The 20794-nt window shown below is 49.3% G+C and overlaps 1 protein-coding gene across 1 annotated transcript in view; it reads left to right on the forward strand.

Moving 5' to 3' along the window:
• Positions 1 to 1623: 1623 nt before the first annotated feature.
• SHISA6 (shisa family member 6) overlaps positions 1624 to 20794 on the forward strand; it is a 274558-nt gene continuing 255387 nt past the window's right edge. The window contains exons 1-2 of the mRNA XM_010579501.1: positions 1624 to 1703; positions 19789 to 20331. Coding sequence (XP_010577803.1) covers positions 1624 to 1703; positions 19789 to 20331 — 623 coding nt within the window. The remainder of the gene's footprint in view (positions 1704 to 19788; positions 20332 to 20794) is intronic.

The raw sequence follows: 20794 nt of genomic DNA on the forward strand, positions 1-20794 counted from the left end.
GCCTCTGAATGGTTTGCCATTTGGCTGAATCTGCTCGTTATTCAAAAGCCTGTGGTGACACTTGTATGGAGTGTGTCAGGCGATGTCTGGGAGGCCCTTAGAAGCATGCTGGGGAAGTCAAGCGTTGCAGGGTGCCTGGGTGTATGAAGGGAAGAGTGCAGCTCTCCTGACACTATGCTCAGGAGGAGGTAATAGCCCCATTGCTGCTGGATGCTGTGGTCTCGAGGACTGGTTTAGCTTTGCTTCAGAGCCCAAAGGGCCAGGGGAGTGATCCTTTTTTTCCTGTGTGTAGTTTAGCTTCTATTACATTTTCTAGGAGCTGTTGAGGACTCCTGGTCTGTGATTCAACATCATCACCTGGGGACAGTAACCTTGTCATGGCTGCTGAGAGCCAGGAGAGAGCTGCTGTCCCCCAACAAGGCTGGCTGCTGCTCAGAGGAGTGGTGCCTTACAGCTCAGTCACTCTGTGTCAAGTGCCAGACCCCATGCAGGCAGAGTTGAAAGGGGAACCGGCCTGGTGGAGAGCTGGAGGCAGAGCTCCAGAGACGAGGCAGACACACAGCCTTCCCCTGAGCATGGGGGGAAGCCCATCACCCTTCCTGCAAGGGGCCCTGGGTGTCCCCCATGGCTGGGGGCTCTGATCTCCAGGGGTGAGGAGGGTGCAGGTCATGCTGAGGAAGCAGTGCTGGCTGTTTCTGAAGCTGCATCGAACTCCACTGCAGATGTGGGCCACTGGCTTGAGAGACATGAAGGGCAGAGCTGTCCAATAGCTGCCATCAGCTGCACATTCATAAAACCAGTGTCATTTCCAGCTGGCATCCACCTCTACACATGGTGGCATCAACTTTTCTAAACATTTCCCAATGCTGTGATTGACACCCTGGATGGACTATGCCAAAGAGCTCTTGGGCATTTACCCTGCCCACTGGAGGCCTTGGGAGGCGTGTAATGGCTAATATGCACCTCTATTGTGCCTGTTGTTGCTGTGGCTGCATGTGAGGATTTGTTACTTGAACACAAAGCATCCCCGTCAGTTTCTGAAACAAAATCCATCGGCTTCAGTCCTCCAAGAAAAGCCACAGACTCAGATGTAACAACCATTTAGGCCAGTTAAGTCTCCTTCATTTGATATAAAATATCGAGTAATATAAATCATTGGAATGAAATAGTGTGCTCCAGCTTCTTCTTATCCTTCAACTGTAGAAGAAAATGCCAGCAAACAATTTAGAGTAAAGACCTTCATTAAACACTTAAGTGAAGCAGTTAGGATTACAACACGTCTGTAAACAGGGGAACAAACACGCCATTATAATCTTGTAACAGAACAAAGCAAGTGCCGAAAGGACAAATCTGTGTGTGTATAAAAGGGAGCTCTCTAATAAAGAGCTGATAAGTAAACAATAACAGGAAGGACTAATTAATGTATTAATATCGATGCCTTCAAACTGTGCAGAGTTTGCACTGATGATGTGGGCAGGGATAGCGTGGGGAGCTGCTGTGAATGTTCCCCATGACCATCCTACAAAGAACCCAGCCCAATGGGTCCATCCAACCGCTGACCCATGGCATTGACTTGAACATTCACAGTTCCCAAGAGGAAGGAGTGTGTGACTGCCTGGTAGCATGGAGAACGTCAAAGCAGCCATGGCTGGGAGCCGGGAGCCGTGCAGGAAATTGCTAACCAAGTGGGAGCTCAATAAGGAGTAAGTAAATACTTCAGGTCAGATGCTCCTGAATTACACCACCTGACCTTTGGCTCTGCATCTTAAAAGACCAGAGCAGAGAGTGACAGAAGTCACCCATCCCTCCCACAGCCCTTGCTACTCAGGCTCTCCCTTGCTCAGCGCTGCTTGGTCAGAGCTGAGCAGGGGCTTGTGCTAACAGGCCAGGCTGGTGGTGGATGCATAGCTTGATACAGTTCTTGTGAGATGAAGGTGGTTTGTGCTGTGTTCAAGCAGAGCTGGAGATACTAAACTCTGTGTCTCCACATCCCCACTCCAGCATCCAGGTGTTTCCCAGCTGCTAAGCCTGCATGTGCTCATGTTGTCCCAGCAATGTTCTTGTGTTATTTGAGTGCATTGCTATTTTTCAGCCTGTCCCAGTGACACTCCCTTCTTCTGGGAGGAGGGAGCACAGCTGCTGGTGGCAGGAATCTGAGCTCTTGGCTTGCCACTTCCAGGAGCTGTTTGCAGGAGCCCCAGGTACTCCGGGCACACAGATGGGGGTCCTCAGTGGCACATCTGGTTTTTCCTCAGCTAAATTTTGCCCAGTCATAAGCTGATGCAACCCCATCAGGGATGCATTACCATGACCTTAGCCTTGACCAGCACCAGCATCAAAGTGTGGGTACCATTCCCGTGGAGCCTCCAGTGGAGGCTTCTCCAGCAAGCTCTTGGTTGCTACAACTGTGCTGTAAGGAGATCGAGAGACATCTCCCAATGGGGCACGAGGGGTCTGTCCCTCAGCATTGTCTCCCCTCAGGTAGGTAGGCTCCTCTTGCACACTTTGTGCTCTTCCCCTCCACCCAAACCTGTCTCTGATCCAGAAGCGGAACTTAAACCAGGATCTTTGCTGCTAAATACAATGGGGAAACTGGGAAGCAGCATATGTGGCTGTACTCACAACTGCCCCTCTCCATGCATCCCTTAGCCCACTCCTTCAGTCCCAGATGGGCGGCAGCTGTGACACGCAGAGCTGGGGACAAGCTGCTGGCACACAACTTTGAGCAAATGAATTTCGTAAATCAAATTGCTACCTCTCCTGTTCCCTGAAGAATCCCTGAAAAATTAATGCATCTACTTAAAACATAAATAGAGAAATAAATGCAGGCAGACAGAGAATGACCTGGTGTGAGGCTGAGGCTTGGGGATAAAGGGTGGAGGAGAAAAAGTATCCTGGGACTTTAAAGCAGAACTTTAAACTTGTGGGGCTTTTTATTGTTTTGCTGGAGAAAAATGAGGATAAAGAGACCATCATTACCCTGGAGTTAGTAAAACTAGAAAAGTCCTATTGGTTGTGCATCAAGAAAAATCTGTCTGGTTACTTTCGGGGGCGGGAAGGGAGATTTGAGCTTGCTCTTCCAACAGGAGAAGAAACACATTGCTTGTGCTGATAGCATGTTGTTGCTGGAATTCATCCCATGGTTGATCACTCCATCACAGTTAAGATTTACTCCAATAGTTTTTGTGTTTTATAACATTTACTAACAGTCTTGCTCTGCTTGATAAAAACACAAGGAGTGGGCAGTGTCTATCAATGCATCTCATCCCCCTTTAGACTGAATAAAGTTTTGCTATTTTTCCAGAGAAAGTTTTTGTCAGCAGAGGTCATAGCTTTTTTTACTGCAACTGATAGGCTGGAAACAAATGGTCAAGCCTTCAGATGAACAAGACTTTTAGCTGGTCTGTCCTGTGACATGGTGTTTTTCGGGCCTGGAAGAGAAGAGCACTGAAATCCTAGGTGCAAAGGTGCACTTGCTTGGGCCGCAGCCAAGATTTATCTCAGAACATCATGTCTAATGGCCTGTTCTCCCCATCCCCTTGTCTGGTCTCATTAAGAAGAACTAACAGCCTAAGGAAATTCTCATCCAAAGAACTTAATTAAGGTGGTGTTAGGGTTGTGAGCACCTAGAAATCATTTGCTATCTGCAAGTCTGGCTTTCAATTAACAGAAGCTGAGAGAGAGAGGCGTAGGGACAGGAGAGAGCACAGAGCAGGAGGCTCTGCTTTGGGACTCAGCCCAGAGCCGTCGTGCTGAAACCAAAGTCAGGGGCGAAAGGGCTGGGGGACACCTGAGTGAGTCCAGGGTGAAGACCTCCAGCTCTCTGGGGGAAGGAGTCCCAACATGGTTCTCAGGTGGTTCTTGCCACTTTCAAAACTGGTGCCTGATTGTCCCTTCGTGTCACAGGAGGAAAAGACACTGACTCTACAGGAAGTCTGCAAGCCCTCTAAAGGTGCTCAGCCTGCCTCTCCAGTATGAAATCCCTTGGCAGTAAGGAGGACTGGCACATTAGAGAGCCGTGGTCCCAATAAACAAGCCTGGGATGTGTCTCCATAGCGGCCAGCTGCAGTTCTTAGGGAAAGAAAAGAAGGAAAGCAGCAATATACAGTTCCTCACATGCCTCCAGGCTTCAGGCAAGCTGAGCTTCAGAGATCTCCTCAGACAGGAGCTGCACTAGTGTGTCTAATAGCCCTGGGGGTATTACTCTGCTATGGATTTGTCTGACAGCCTTTTAAACCCATCTATATTTCTTGTGGCTACAAGTTCCCCAACAACACAATGTTCAATATATGCTCCTATTTGGAGCCTGCGATGCTTAGGTAATTTTTTTTTCCTGCTGGCTTTGCATTACAGAGCAAACTTGAGGACACCTCTGAAAATTTCAGTGCAAAGCACCCACTTTTCTCCTGATAGATACAAGATTGGTCCTGGCTGGCTGAATCACGGTGGGGAAGAACGTGTGTGCTGCCACTGCAGGATCAGGGGTGGTATTTCACCCATCACTGACAGCAGGTCCGTTTCGGAACATCAGGTGGAGCCTCAGCAGATCCAATGTGTCCACATCAGTGCACTCCAAATTACAAGCCATGAAATCTGGAGTCTTTCCAATTAGAAATGGAAAATACTAACAGGATGTCCAAAGCCTTATCTCAAAGGCTTATGAAGGACTCCACACTTCAGAGGATTGTTCAGTGGTGGGAAATGTCTGTACAAAGACTTTTCCTCCAAGCCCCTCAAGAAGCTCCACCAATGTCTGCTACCAGGACTCACCAGTGACCACAGCACCTCACAGTCGGGACCTGCTGCTCTGGCTGAGCCCTGCCTGCTGCTGCCCATTCCCCCCCAACGCCCCTCAGTGCCCGCTTGCATGCTGCCACTCCCAGACACGTGTCAATGGGTCCTTCATCTTCCTCCTTAGCCATGGTCACACTCTCACCATAGGACTGTTGCACCATAGGTAGCAAAAATTGTTTTTGCCTTTTCTATAAATTTTTGCTGTCCTTTTGACTAGCCTTTTCCATGATTTTTGATGATCATCAATGCTGCTTTGCAGCTGTAAAGACTCAGCAAAGCTCCTCTAACTTCCACCCGGCTCACCTGCTTTACACCAGCTTCCACAGAGCTGTTTTTCCCATCTCTACTCACAGATGAATGTCTCTGTGAGAAATTTGAAGTACCATGCCAGGTGGGCTGATGCTGGTGAGACAGGCAAAGCTCCCATAAATCCCCAATTCCCACGTCCTCCCACTTTGTTTAGGAAATATCAAAATGCCTTGGAAAGTTTCTGAAGCTTCTAAGAAATTAGATCTTTCCCTTACAGACAGAAAGGGGCTTCTTTGCTGTTGTTAAAAAACAAGAGGACTGGGAAGATATTTTGATCCCTTTTCTGAGAAACCAAGTTGTAGAAAATGCCTCTGAAACCCTACAAAGGAGAACAGGGTTTTCTTTTGTGATTTCATACTCAAGTTTCATCTGATTCATACAAGCAGGGGTGCTAAACCTAGTGTCCTAGCCAGACTCCAGCACAGGTAATTACAATTCTGTCGACCTAAATTTCTCCCCCACTGTCAATTAAATGTGTTGTTCTTTTTTCCTTCTTGTCTTCGGTGAAGTGAAAGCATCCTAAGCAGAATGTGGTCTTTATCACGTGTTGCTCTCCTTCCCAGAGCCAGGCACATTTGGTGAGATACAAAATGATCTCTGTTAATCCCAGGGCTGTGATGCTACACTCCGTGGTCCTCCTACAGAAAGCTGCTACAGAGGTGCAAAGGATTATAGGATGAAAGCCTGGGGAGCTGTAACCCACCCTCATGTTCACCAAGATAAAATCCAGCCCCCCCTCCCTGGAAATATCATCCCTAATATGCAGGGCATCTTCTCTGTAAGTCGAAAGGAAAGTGGCCAAAAATCCTCGGTATGGATTTTTGTTTTCATGCTCTGTGATACTTACTGGCAATAACAAGAAAAGAGAAGATGGTGCTGGAGGGAAAAAAAAAAGGAGAGGAGAGGAGAGGAGTTGAGTTTCTGGCAGATTCTGCCACGACCTCCCAGCAATGAAGCAGCATCTGTAAAGCAGGATTTAGGGTCTCTGTTCAGGTGCCAGCTTGCAGTGCCCGACTCACAGTGAATATTCCCACTCCTGGCACCAGTGGTCCTCGCCAGTGACACAGAGAGAATAGGGACAGGCTGGGAGGCATGTATGCCTGTGCATCTGTCCCAGGGACATATCCATGCCCCCCGTCCATGGACATGCAGTCCCCACTAGGCCTGAGTGGCTTTTCTTCTCCTTTTACCTCCAGGGGAAAAAAAATGCCCAGGACATCCAGAACACAATTGATCCAATCCCGAAACAAGTAATTTCTGGAGGCACCTCTTTTTCTGCAGTGACATAAAGAGATGCTTACTTGCAGCACAAAACCGTAGGTGCCTGAGCTGGCTCCAGTGAGCCAGGTTTGCGGAGACGGCTGTGCTGGGAAATGTGCCGTTCTCTGCAGCTGCCTTCTCCCCAGCTGCATCACAGATGTATGTTCCACATTTGTGTGTGCATCGGGGACCACCTGGGAAGGCACGAAGCAGTGCTTTCCTCTTTGATGTGCTTCAGGAGTCATGGCAGTTTGCCATCCTCTCACAGCCCCTCAGCCCGTCAAAGGGTGTATGCAGAAGCCCTTGGTGTGAATAGCTTACCTCGCCATCCCTGGGCAGGCCTGCAAATTAAGTAATCCCAGCTTGCAAAGCTGCCTGTCACAGTGGACAGGGCATGGAGCCTAATGCTTAAGGGGTCCACACACTTAATGCCATGTTAATGATTCACAGGGTTGCTTGTGAAGACCAGCACCTTACCCCTAGACCAAGCATGACTTTAAAATGTTTCTAACAAAAATTATATTGGATTGTGACACCTGTAAAATTGGAGCCCCAGACTTGGCCTCTGCATTTTCATACAGTTCAAAACATTCCAGTGACAGGAAAATATCCAGAATATTTCTTCTGGGGGCATACAGAATAGGCAAACAGTTCACTCAAAAGCAAATTTCCCCAGCCCCACTGCCTGGATGCTGCCTAAGCAGGCAAAGGGGAGAGGCAGAGCTGTCTGCATAATACCTCATAGGAGGCCAGTGCTGCAGTGTAAAGAAGAAGCCATTTCTCCTGAATGCTTTTCTTGTAGTCACAGAGTCTCTGTCATACTGAGGCTGTTGATACCCTATTAAAATAAACAGCCATGAAGAGACAGGCAAGCTACTGGCTACCAGGTGGCTTCCAGTCACCCCACACCCACTCCCCCATATGTCGCACAAGAACCTGAAAACGGCATCTCCATGCTCCCAAGACAGGAACTAAAACAATCAGTATGAAGGACTGTGGACTCTTTCCTCGAATGAAGCCACTGGGAGAACATGCAGGGACTGTGCAGGCTCTGCAAAGAGTCATCCTGGGCCAGAGCTGGAGGAGTGCAGTATCTGTGGCATCTGCTGCCTCACTGAGGCTTTTGCATTTTTAAAGGCTTCCTCCTCCAGCAGAGTGAGTGAATTCCCAGTCACTGGTCAGCAATGGAGCCAGACCTGCATTCCCTCTGCCTAGTAAGGAGGCTCTGGGCCCTCGGTGTGCAGGCACTCTCCAGGGCCCCACAGAGCAATCGGGGATGCAGCCCCTGGAGCAGGGACTTGAAGCTGCTTCTTATTCTCAGTCTCCCATGTACCAACAGCCAGTAACTAACCCCCTCCTGGCTCCAGGGGCTAGTGTTGCATCTGCTCCTCAGACTGGACTCTGGGACCACTGGCTCCTCCTGTGGGGTCACACCCTGGGTGACCTGTGATTATCCACTGCTGAAAGCAACGTGGGGACCAAGCATGGTCAGCACAATTTCTGAGCAGCACAGCAAGGACATGGAAGAAAGAACATCTCTCTGCCTTGTCCCGCTTCCCTGTGCCTCATGCTGAGATCAGTGTAACCCCCAAACAGTGGCTGTCTGAGTGTCTCCCACCTTCTCAGCTCCCACCCTGCTCCCTTCCCTGCTCTCCTTCATCTCTGGCTACCAGCCTCCACCTGCTCCTAGAGACCTCCTTAGGCTGGACACTGCTGAGGAAAGCCCCATACCCTCTACAGCCTAAAAATACCCTTTTCTGGACAATTTTAAGGAATCACTGTTTTGCTGCTGTACTCCATCAGTGCTGCTTTATACTAAGTGCATTGCTGGCTCTCATCTGCTGCAGAAAATTCAAGATTTTCTTGATCCCAACCTGCAATATTCTACATTTATTCGCAAAGGCCACCTTTCATGCTCTCCCCTTCCCTCCCCATGTGCACTCCCCCTGCTCCTGAACAGAGAGGTGATGTTAGATAAAGGGAGCAGCCTTGTTCTTCACTGTTGTTTATTTAAGTGTCTCCTTTGCTCACTGCTTTATTGTGCATGTGAGCCAAGAGCAAGAAGGTCACAGGCTTGCAGATTTGCAGTGAACATGATTAGCGTCAGTGCAGGGGTCACTGGCATTTGAGAGATACTGTCTCCTCTTTCTTCTCTTGTCAAGCTCCAGAGCAGTGTCGCTGAATGTGTGCATGCCCTGCATCTCATCCTGCTCCACGTGGGTGAGTGCTGGAGCCCCATGCTCTTCCTAAGGAAACCAGTTCTTCCTTCCATCTGGTGTGACTCTGGACTTGCCTCTATGAAAAGTGCTTATGAGATTCATTTTCTTCCCTTTACTGTTACCTGTAGGCAGTCATTCACCCAACGCCACGTGAGTGGCAGCCCAGAGTCCCATACTGTCACTGTAACATCTGACTTTGTAGCATAAAGATCCATCTGGTGTAAATAAAGGAGCTCACTATCTGCCCTTACATCCCCATCAAAACCACAAGGGGATGGATCAGAGGCCAGGCTGCAAATTCCTCTGAGCTTCATATTTGGGATCAACCAAAGCTATTTCCTGGGAGAAATATGGTCCAGGGACCTTCTGTTCAGAGGCAGCTCCCCTTTTGCTACAGACCTGAGAAATTCGGTCAGGCTCCGTGCTACTTCTTTTCACTCAGCAGCATGGTGTACGGAGGAGGACAGGCAGTGCCTGCTGGCTGCCTGCACCAGCTCCTCCCTGCCCATCTGCAGGTAAGGGAAACAGGGCTCTCAATTTCCACATGCATGTAAGCTACAGGCCAAGGGATATTTCAGTGTTCTGAATTGAACATTTTCTTTCTGCCTTTTCTGTAATTGTACCACTGAAAAAAAAATGTAAATAGAAATTTTAATAAAAGTATAACAGTAACCAGATCTAATCTCTAACCTTTTGAAATATAAAGAAGCTGCTTTATCTGCTAGGAAGAACAATCTCTCCCCAACAGTGATGGGAATTTGTGGGAGTTAAATTAACTGAGGCAGTGCTCCCCTCTTGCTCGTTGAATGTAAGCGAAACATATTGAGGATTATTGCAAAGGGAGAATTAATAAAAACTGAGTGGGAAAGTTTCGAAGTCCAAGCAAGTTTGCTAACCATTTCCCACACACAGGCACACATGTACAGAGAGAGCAGCCTGTGTGTCACACCAGCTGGTTCTCACTGCTTCCACTGAGAAACAGGGAGAAGCAGTGTACAGATCCCGTAGAAGGGCTTTGCACTTTGAACAAGAGAGCTGCTGGAGTGATTATTACTTGGCATCTCAGGATGATTACATCTACATACAGCTCTGCAAGAAGAAGCTTTCCAGAGCTTGGGTTTCTTGGCCCTCCAGCCCTGAATATGTGAATTTCACCTGGTCTCCCAGCTACCTCTCCTTTGCACTTTATGGTCTGCTTATTGTACTGCAAAGGTGGGACATGCCCATTGATTCATCAGTGCTTCAGAGCAATGGACTTTTGAAAACAAGGTGCAAACATGGCTTGGCATCCTGGTGATGTCCCTCTGCTGAAGGGCTCCCGAGCTTGCATGGCTTTTGTAAACCAAACTAGAATAAAACCAGTGCATGTTAGCCCAGATCAGGTGCAGGTTACCTGTAGCTGGGGAGTTAGGCAAGGGAGAGTATCTTCAAAGTAAGACCCAGTTACAAATGCTAAATAAATGGCAAGGCAAGGGGACAGGATGTTATTTGTATCCTGGGAGAGCAGCAGGGGCAGGGCAAGACCAGTGACCCTGGTTGTTAACCCAGGGTGACCCTCTAGTCTGCACGGTCAGGCCAATGACTGCAAAGTACCAAGCAGAGCAGAGCAGAGATATTCATCAAACACCCTGATTGTTCCTGTGCTATCAGTGCCAGTTTGAACAGTTCCATCAATCAGTAGCCTGATATCAAAGCTAGGACTTCTCTTGTTTCCAAGGCATCTCAGATTAGCTCTTATCCTTGTGCTGTAACTCCTCTATGCTGTTGGCCACGTTGTTCATGAATCCTTCACCTTTTTATTTTGGTTTTCTACTACTACAGGGTCCAATTTCTTGCCATCAGGTTTCTCTCTCTCAACTCTCTCTTCTAACAGCTGGCCAGGCGGGTTCAGAGGACTAAACTATAACCCAAGCTTATACTGTCAGTAATGGTACAGCTCTGAATGATGCTCACTGAATTTGTTCAGCGTATGGGTGAGTTGTCACAGCTGCACAGCCACTTTCAAGTGAAATACAGCTTGGCAAAAAATGCCCTTGAACTATGTGAGTTTTCCTGCAAACACCACCACAGCTTACTAGTATTGCAGGTCTTTGATTTCTGCTGATTTCTACAGGCACACATCCTGCAAAGCGTGCCAGGAGTGGAAGGGAATTTCAAATAAAAGCCTGGTAAGCGTGCACTAGCCATTCCCACCCAGAGCAATACAGCAAACGCAGCTTTCCTTTTATTCCCAGTCCTTCCCAGACACCATTTCCGGTGAAATTCATCCAGTTTTCTGAAGCATTTCAATGTCCACAGGACCAGAAGTCCCGACAGAGTAGGCTCCTTCCAGTGCATCTCTGCCCAGCTCTCCGGCGTGCTGCTGCACAGCTGGGGATAAACCCTGCCCTCTCCTGGACTGCTCTGAGAGCTGTTGCTCTGGCTGCCGAGAGCAGCAATTGGACTCCTAGCATGTGCTTTTGGCTGGTTAAACAAGAGAAGTGGCAGCAGCACAAAGGTTTAAGGTAAAGAGTTCCCATTAAGCCAAGGGGATGTAGTAAAGGCACCCTGCCTAAGCAGCAGTGCCTGCCTTCAACACACCAGACCTGCTCCTCCCACTACCCGCTGCTCGGTATTTTGGAGTTGTTCATGTGCATGGCAAAGATTACCCAGGCCTGCCGTGCAAGCAGTGCTCCTGCCCCTCATTCTTTTCTGAATTTTGCAAGCCTGGGGTTTGGCTTTCTTTGGTGTCCTTCTCAGCCTTGGAAAATATCCTAATTTCAAAATGCTCTGAGCTCTGTTCAAAGGACTTTTGGGTCCTCCAATTTTCTGGTCATTCACCTGGCCCATGAATGACTCAGAAGAGCTGGCTCGCCCCTGGGGATTTTAGAAAAGGTGTAAAATTCACCTGTAAAGAGGAACAGAGGGACTTACAGAGACAGGGGGCAGAATGTGTCAGACCATTTAAAAGCACTGTCATGCCTGAGTAACTTATTTGCTTTATGTAGAAATCTGCCCTACTGTCATACCAGCTGCAAAGAGGGTGATTGAACACCGGGTAGACTGCTCTCCTGAGCAGCCACTCTGTCTTTTATCAGGTCACTGCATGAGCCCTGCACTTGCTCTTGTGCTGCTGAATCTTATGCAAAAATGTTAGGCGGTATCCCTTTTGGCCAGCTCTTCCCGTATTCTCTATTGCTGCCACCTTTCAGTATGCCCCACAATACTTCCTCACCTGAGCTGCCTCACCCACTGGGAGGAAGAGGAAGGCTTGTTGTCATGCTCCTCTCTGCTTCTGGGTTCGTGCTGGCCTGGTGCTTTAAGAGTAGGGTACGAGGGGAAGCTGTTGTGGTGGGGACCCTGTGTGACGGTGCCTCTCCACAGATGCAATAGCATGGATATCTCTTAGGCTGACCAGCTGTGTAGGAAGGCGACCAGCAATCATGCTTCCCATCTAGATTGGAGACTGAAAATCATGGAAATATGAAGATCATGGACTAAAGATCATGGAAATGTAAGTCCCTCTACAAAGGGCACTGTTACTGTTAGGTCAGGAAAAGTTGCTGTAGATCCTTAGATTTGCAGGCATCTCAGCCTGTTCCTCCCATGGTCTCATAACAGTTACCCCCTTTAGAGGCATCGATGAGGATATCCCAGGCAAAGCCCTGCCAGGGAAGGTACAATATTACTGCTCATAGGAAAGCTGGGTTGCATCACACCAACAGCAGAGTGTGGGAGCACAGGGTAAGCCCCCAGGGCAGAGTATTCATTAATGGTGAGGAACCAAGCAGTTCAAGCCCAGCTGTTTCAAGCAGGAAGCCAAAAAGAGGATGGTCGATGCACATACCTAGAGCAGACAGACTCAAGGTCCTTCAGCCTTCCCAGTGGACATGCTTCTCCTTGACACCAAACTTCAACTCCCCACCTGTGAGCTGGACAGCAGGAATTGCCTCTAGCTACAGCACAGGGAAAGAGAGAGACAATCCTCCAGCACAAATCCCACTGCCGCAGTCACACAATTGACGGAGTCTGGGCCAATATTCGTACCCCTTCTCCTCCTGTGGTCTCTGACTCAGCCACAGGGCTCAGCAGGATGGGAACAGCCCCAGCAGTTGCCATCCATGTGACACCCACTGTAACTGCCTCAGACTTTCTTTTTCCCAGGACTTTAGTTTCTCCTTAAAGAGCTATTGCAAATCCATGCAGCACAGCCTCCCTCTGTCTCTGTGTACTGACTACAAAGCAAGCCTGATAGGCTAGGCATAAAATACAGGAATCCAATTGTTTTGACAAGCTGCAGACTCCATTTTAGCATCCTTCTAGTCCCACAATACCTACAGCCTGGCCTACTTCTGCTAAACAGCTCTGTTTTCTATCCTATCCTACCCTACCCTATGCTATCCTATCCCTTCTCTGTAGGATCTCCCACTGTGCCCACCACTATAGCTTCTGTGCATCATTCGGAAGTACAGTAAGCAGAGTGTCTGTCCCCTCTTCGGGAAATACTCATGCAGTTAAGCATTTTATTTGGTACATTCTGTTTTGTCTTCTGTGTTTTTGTTAATGAGAAACCTGGAGCAGTAGCAGGGAGGCAATGATCTTTAACCGCTGGTAGGAGGTCATTCTGGGTACCTGACTACCCATGTAATCTGCCAAGAGGGAAGAGAGACTCGATACTGATCAGAAGTGATAGAAGGTCTGAATTGTGGCCTCTGCAATAGAAAAACTAAAGCTAGCAGAGAATGCAATGGCAATCCGAACCTACAGAAGGGGCACCCTGGCTGTGCATGTGACCTTTCCTCCAAGCAAGCTGAACCTGCTCTGTGAAACATTCAACTGCTTCCCTCTGCTCAGCATCAGCTCTGCCTTGCTCAAGTTCAGCTGAATCACCTCTTCATCCCTAACAGGCTGTTGAATGGTTTAGAAAAGCAAGAGAAATTCCTTCCCTGAGACAAACCCTGGGTTTATCTCTCAAGCGTTCAGGTAATGTTTAAGATGTAGTGGTTAACGCCTAGTGTCTGATTTTATCATTTGTGAGTTGATGTATTTTCAAGGTCTCTAGTGAAGTGCAGTAATGCAGAGAAGCCGCTGAAAGGTGACCTTAAAAGGCCCTCCCAAATAGATCGATGTTGTCAGTGAAGCAGGTAGATAGTTCTCTCCAAGACCAATGTTCAGTTCTATAGTGGGTGGTGGGCACCCAGAGCTGTGTGAATGACTGTTAATAATACAAAGGTTTCAGAAGTGCAAGGACAGCAGAAAAGAAGGCTGATAAATGTTCTTGGTCTGTAGCATAGCCACAGGGGCAGCTGTGAGTGATTCGTTGTGTTCAGCTTGCATGTCCCAACTGATACTGTATGATGCTCATGCTCTGGCTTCCATCCTTTTTGCTCTTTCAACATAGATACCAGAAAACCAAGGATACTCATACATGCTACTTAGATCCCAATGATGAGCACTTGACCCTAATCATTCAAGTTGATGACTCGCTGTTCTATGATTGCAGGAATATGGGCTGAGTTTGCTGGAGCCCAAGAATCTTCAGGTTTGCAATAAAAGAAGGGTGTTTTGTTGATGTGATAGTAGCTGGGAGTACTGTAACCACAGCTTTCCTGAGACGCCGTCAGCCCAAGTTGTCTGGGTTGTTCTCGGTCTTAGGATAGGGTCTGAAGCCTTCCTGCAAGGATAGACAGATGTGTGGGACAGGTAGCGATGAACTGTTACAGTCCTGGGTGGTCTGTGAGAAGATGAGCTCTGGTATCACACCATCTTCCCAGCTGTGACAGGCTGAAAATATACCCTTCTGTGGCATTTCAGTGCCTGGCTTCTACTGTTAAATTAATACATCTAGATAAAAATGTCGTAGCTGAAGAACTACCCTTGGATGAGATGTTTGGAGAGAAGAAAAATGCCCATTCACATCTCCTCAAGGTTGTCTGAGCCTGTGTTGTCCTTGGTAGCCTGGGTGAAGTGGGTATGGACACAGGGCTTGTTGAGTTATAGAGCCAGGAGGCCATCTCAGTAGAAGAAGCGACACGAGTGCCTCACCATATTGCTGGGCTTGGAGGCAGGCCTGTGATCATCAACACTGAAGTTAATATCTCTCATTTCATGTTATCATCTGCATTCAGCCTGTGGCTAGGTAATGACTCTGCAAGGTGTTGGATGCACGCAGTCTGGTTCCTTCCATCTGCTTCTCTGCTGACTTGGACAGTTTCTCCTGGCTCAGACTGCTTGGTGATGAAGTGCCTTGAGCTGTAGGACAATCTGAATGGAAGAGTGACTGCTGGGTTTGCCAAATTCCATGGAAAGTCAGATCTGTTGGGCACTGATGGAGCAGTGCCTGGCTAGGTGCTGGGAAGAGAAGGAGAAGTCTGCCCTTGTGTTAGTGAGACAGGTTGGTGCCATAATTGTAATGGAAATAACAACAGTGACAGTAATGGTATGGAAAAGAATAGCTCTCACTGGTTTCCCTTCTGTACACATAGAGCAAGATAAAGGAAACTAACCACCAATATTCAATATGGGGGCAAGATGCCCGCATCAGTGATATGCTACTCTTAACCAGCATATTGCCCTTCACAGACTGTGAAAGTCCCAGCCTGTAGCAACATCCCAATTTGCAGCAACAAAGGTAGAAAGCCAAAGCAGTTTAAAATGTCTTTCTCAAACTGGTGGGCAGGCCTGGAGGAACCGTTGCACAGTAGATACCAGTAAAGGAGAAGAAGCCTGTGCTGAGGTTTCTGTATTCCCTTCTCTCTGCCTGGTTCCCCAGGGGATGCCACATATTGCAGTGAATAGTTGGAGGGTTTGCCTTGTGCTGGATTTTCTGTTAACTATCAAGAAAGCATCACAAGATTTCACAAGTGCAGAGACACTACCAGGTAAATTCTTTTTGAGTGAAGCAAGTCTATCAGTTAAGAAAGGACCCAAGAGTGGCTTTCTGCATGCAGATCTTCTTCCATGCACAGAGGAAGGAGAAAAATACCTCTGGTACACCCCACAGCAGTGTTTGCTGTGTAAGTGTATTTTAGAGGAGTTCAAACCAGGAGGAAAAGGAAAAGCAGCAGAAAACAAATGTGTGAGCTGTGCAAGCATCAGCACTGCCCCCTACACACACAGAACATTATCAGAGAAACTTTGTGGGTCTGGCTGGTCAGTTTTGTGTCAGAGCTTATTCGACCAGGAGAAGACATTTAGCCTATGTCCATCCACCTGACCACAGGACCCTGGGGTTTGCAGAGGTGCAGTGGTAAAAGTACTTTCTGAAGCCTTCTCTGTAAGCAGGCCTGGATAAATAATGAGGAATCAATCATTTGCTGGAGAAGTTTCTTTGTCTTCTGTTTACAGATGGCCCATATGGACATTTCAAGTGAGTGCATTGATGAACTGCCTAGCCAAAGTTCTCACTGGTGAGACGTCAGTGAACTCCCTGAACTTCTCCCAGGAGTGCTTGGCTGTCCGGTCTAGTGGCACCTCCTGCTGCTGACATTGCTGCAGGCAGCAGCAGCATCTTGATCCCCCAAGTTGCGTAGGTGGGTAAGTTGTCTGGAAAACTGCGTACACATCTGTCAACAGCCTGGCAGTCTCCTCCCCCTCCTCCCCTTACTGAGAGAGAAAACAGAGGCTTAAGTGCTGAGAATGCCCCAAAGACAGGCATATACGTCACTGCTGTAGGACATCATGAGCCTGTGACATTCACTGCCACAGTAGCTGGATGGATAGGAAGAACGAGAGAGAAACAAGATGTCCCCATGGGTAAAGATAATCACAGTTCCTCCAACTATACAAAACCATATAAACCACAGAATTCTCTCAGGCACCAGAGAATAAACCAACCAGGAAAAGCTGATGCAATATCCCTTTTCTGAGCTAGTTTCTTCTCCCTTCCTTTGAAGCAGCTGCTCAGGAAACTGCACAAGAAGCTGATCACATCTGGCACTGCCCATATTGCTGTGTGTGAGATCCCAGCCACCTCAGCGTCTGTTGTCACTGCATTTGTTGCCCTCACATTTCCCTGTCTGCTTTCCATTCACTGTCTGTCTTGTATCTGGGAGTAAGCAGCCTTCTGCTTATAACAAAATCAGGATCCACTCTGTACCTTCACTACATTCATAAAGCAAGCTCATATGTAGTCAAGCAAGAAAGAATTCAGCTTCATAGAAATAATCCCCAAAACTCCTATTATTAGCTTTTTGTAGCTACATTAATTTTAGAAGAAAAATTAGGTCCAAAGTGCTGAGCTCATTTTAATAAAGATTCACGGTCACAATTTAATCCCTTGACGAGGAAGAATCAGCTTTTGAGCACATCAGACTCATTACAAACTCCTCACAAAGTCATCAGAGTCCGACGAGTGGTGGCAGGGAAAACGGGCTAAAGGTGAATGATTCTGTGTACCAATTAGATTAAAGAGAAGTTACTGAACCTGCACTTCCCTTCACTGCCAGCAGCCGCGGCATTTCCAGGAGAGAGATGAAAGCACCGGGCAAAGAAGATAAACAAGAAAACAGCTCTGAAACAGGCATGCTGATAAAAACAACCTGGGGAGGATGGGACCTGAGATAAAAGAGAAAGTGCTAGAGATTTTGTAGTGACTTCCAGGTGGGGATGAAGTTAGGGAGTGGAGCTGTCATCAGAGTGATCTTTCCCAAGTATGGTTAGGTGTGGAGCAGAGTAATTTTCTCCCGCAAGCGTCTCGGCCCTTGTCCTTTCCTTCTGCAGCCAGCAGCGCAGCTGCAAGCCTCAGAAAAGTCCCAGGAACCTGACACTGCTCCTTGGGGACTGTTTCCTTTTTTCCACATTTGCTTTAGCTCTTTCCATCCCATTATTTTGGCTCTGGGCAAGGCAATGGGATTATACAGGAGATCCATGGAGACTTTGTCCTTCTTTAGCATGCTTATTGGTGTTGATAAATTGAGCAGGAGGAGGCAGAGGCATCTGGATGTTTCATCATTACCTTGGTCTGATTCAGCCATAGCGGTTTCGCAGGAGCACGTGGAGTCCAATTCTCAGCCAGTGCTGGAGCCTGTTCTAGACACACTAGACACACTAAAAAAAGACAAGTCTCAGACCCCAAATATTCTGTGGGGCAGAACACTTAGCACTTAGCACTGTTCTCCAGGGAGATATGGTTTTGCTAGACATTTTCTGTGCCCTTGTAACATTTGGCATAAGGACAGAAGAGCATTAATAGTTTTATGTCTCAAGAACTACGGATCTTGTCCCTGAGGATTGCCTTCACCAGGCAGCCTTGTCCACATGGGAGAGGATGCTGGGCTTTCTCTAGAGTGATACCTCCCCTCCCCAAAGCAGTGCCTCTGCAGAGACCTCAGTTCCTGTATAAGTGTGCAGGGAACAACCAGATGAGGGGAAGATGCAGACTATTACATCCTGTTGCCTCCTACACTTTGCAAAGCACCTACCTTGGAGAAGTAGGGACAGAGTTTCAAGGCAGCTCAGGGCTGAAGATGCTTGCCAGGGCGATTTTGATAAAGCCATGCTGGGGAGCTGGAAGGGCCACAATGTTTGGAGATGGCCTCCCAACATCAGCCAAATCTGCTTTACAATCTTTGATGTAAGGTTTTGGAGGACACCTGTAATGGGAGCATAATCCCCAAAGGAAGGACAGATCAGCCGGGCTCACAGTATTCAGGGTTCAGAACAGAACGTGCATTAAAGGCAGCTCAAACTCCCATCTGGGTGGTCACATGCCACACCGGTCTTAGGCTGTCTCCTTCTGCCTTGCTTCCGAGTTTGGGGTCAGGTACTACTGAGGTCTGGGGACCCCATGGTGTTGATCTACCAGTGAGACCTGAGCACATCCCTTAAACACAGTACTCCTAGTACTGCCAGGTGGGTCTTCTTGAGGAATGAAGCTATTGTCTGATTTCCCCAGGTGTCCCCCAGCATCGGAGCAGCTTTAAATGGCAGAGCTAAAGCTTTCTTTGCCAACCTTATGGTCCGTGGGGTCTCCTAAGAGAGTTATAAAATGGCCCCAGCCAAGAGCTGTGGGCTTTCAAACCTGGGTAGCTTGAGGAAATGATTCACAGGATTCGAGGTACAGGGGAGGGGATTTTCAGGGGTGGTTTCCACTTTCTCTCCACTGCTCTCTTCCCCCTACACCATGCTCCCCACTCCTGAAAACTGCTTGCCTACAGCTACAGGGCATCACTTCAGTTCCTGTCTTCATGTGCTCTTCTTTGCTGTGATTTGTCTCTGTCCTCTGTGTGTCCTTACAGCTGGCAATGTCTTGTATGTCTTCAGGAAATATTTGTAAAGGCTTTAGTTTAGTTTGCAATGGGACACGGGGGAAGCACCAGGACTTTGAGGAAATTCTAGCATGGGGGCCCAGCGGCTCACAGCAGTGAAACCTTCTGCACCTGCAGGAAGCGGGGAGTGTATCAGACAAGTTGGGTTGGGGGATGGCTTCTTCTCCACCCTGAGTGCAATAGCTGAGCCCTTGCAGCAGGGAACTGGGACTCAGCTGGACCCAGTCCACCTTCCTAGGCAGGTGCCAACAGCCCCAGGCTGGTGTAGCAGTCCCTGTGCAGCTTGGGAGGTGTGTCCCTGTGCAGGGGGTGGCAGGGCAGCGGGGACAGCACGGGCCTGGTGGGCAGCGTGGCCTGACAGCCCTGGGGCCAACATCTGCCCAGCACCAGGTTGTGCTGCAGGCACTGTGCGGGGACAGGAACCTCCTAGAGAGGCAAAGGAGCTCTGCTCCTGAGCTGCCTGGAGCAGAGCTGTTTGGACACCCAGGCTCCTTTAACCCCGGGAGCCCACATGTGTCTCTAGGGCCCCCGACCCAAACAACTTGCGCACATTTATAGGGCCTGCTCATACACATCCATAAGGATCATACCTCCTGCACACACTGTGATGGCGAGCATGTCACTGCGTATGTTCAGAGGGTCCCTAACACTCACACGCACCAACAGGGTCGATGTAGCCCTCAAACATCCACAGGGGCCACATTCCCTGCACACATCGATCCATGAACTCATGCACACGTACAGGAACAATAGCCAGTGCACACACTATTAGGGACCACACAGACTGCAAATCTATAGCCGCCATAGCCCCTGCGTGTCCCTGTAGGCACCGTGGTCCCATGCACCGCTATAGGGACTGTAAAGACAGCTGACCCGGTGGGACCACATCCCCAGGGACAGGTGGAGGGACCCTACACCGCACAGCCCTGTAGGGACCATACCCCTGCCCACCTCTGTAGGGACCGTGACCCCACGCACCTCGCACCAGTGGGGACCACGCCCCCGCACACCCCTCTAGGGACCCTTCCCACGCACGCCGCCGGGAGCCAGACCGCTCAGCCCGAGGCCTCCCGGGCAGGCGGGGGCGGCGGCGGGGGCTCGGCCCCGGCCCACGAGACGTGCTGGGGGTACTACGACGTGAGCGGGCAGTGGGACAAGGAGTTCGAGTGCAACAACAGCCTTACGGGCTTCCGCTACTGCTGCGGCACCTGCTTCTACCGCTTCTGCTGCAACAAGCGCGCCGAGAAGCTCAACCAGAGCCTGTGCCGCAACTACAAGAGCCCCGAGTGGGCCCACCCCACGACCGCCAGCGGCGCGCTGCCCGCCGACGGCAGCAACGGCGCCGACGGGGACGCCAACAAGTACGACCCGGACAAGGACAGCACCAACGCCACCGTCTACATCTCGTGCGGGGCCATCGCCTTCGTGCTCATCGCCGGCGTCTTCGCCAAGGTGGCCTACGACAAGGCGCGGCGCCCGCCCCGGGAGATGAACATACACAGGTGCGATCCTCCCCCTCTTTCCAGCACCCCTCCTGTCTAGGGACACCCTCTCTCCAAAGGTTCCTCCTTTGCACCGCCTGGCCAAGGGTTTCCCCTTTGCACCGCCTGGCCAAGGGTTTTCCCTCTGCACCGCCTGGCCAAGGGTTTTCCCTCTGCACCGCATGTCCAAGGGTTTTCCCTCTGCACCGCCTGGCCAAGGGTTTTCCCGTTGCACTACCCATCCAAGGGGCCCTCCCTTCAACCACCTATCCAAGGGCTTCCCATTTGTGCAGCCTGTCCAAGAGTTTCCCCATTGCATGACCCCTCCAAGAATTCCGCCTTTGAACTGGCTGTCCGAGGGTTCCCCTTTTGCACCGCTGTCCGAGGGTTCCCCCGCTGCACTACCTGTCCAAGGAGTCTCCCTGTGAACCACCTATTCAAGTCTTTATCCTTTGCACTGGCTGACCACGAGTTTCCCCCTTGC

This window comes from Haliaeetus leucocephalus, unplaced genomic scaffold, assembly GCF_000737465.1.
Source record: "Haliaeetus leucocephalus isolate CR32 unplaced genomic scaffold, Haliaeetus_leucocephalus-4.0 Scaffold657, whole genome shotgun sequence".
NCBI lineage: Eukaryota > Metazoa > Chordata > Aves > Accipitriformes > Accipitridae > Haliaeetus > Haliaeetus leucocephalus.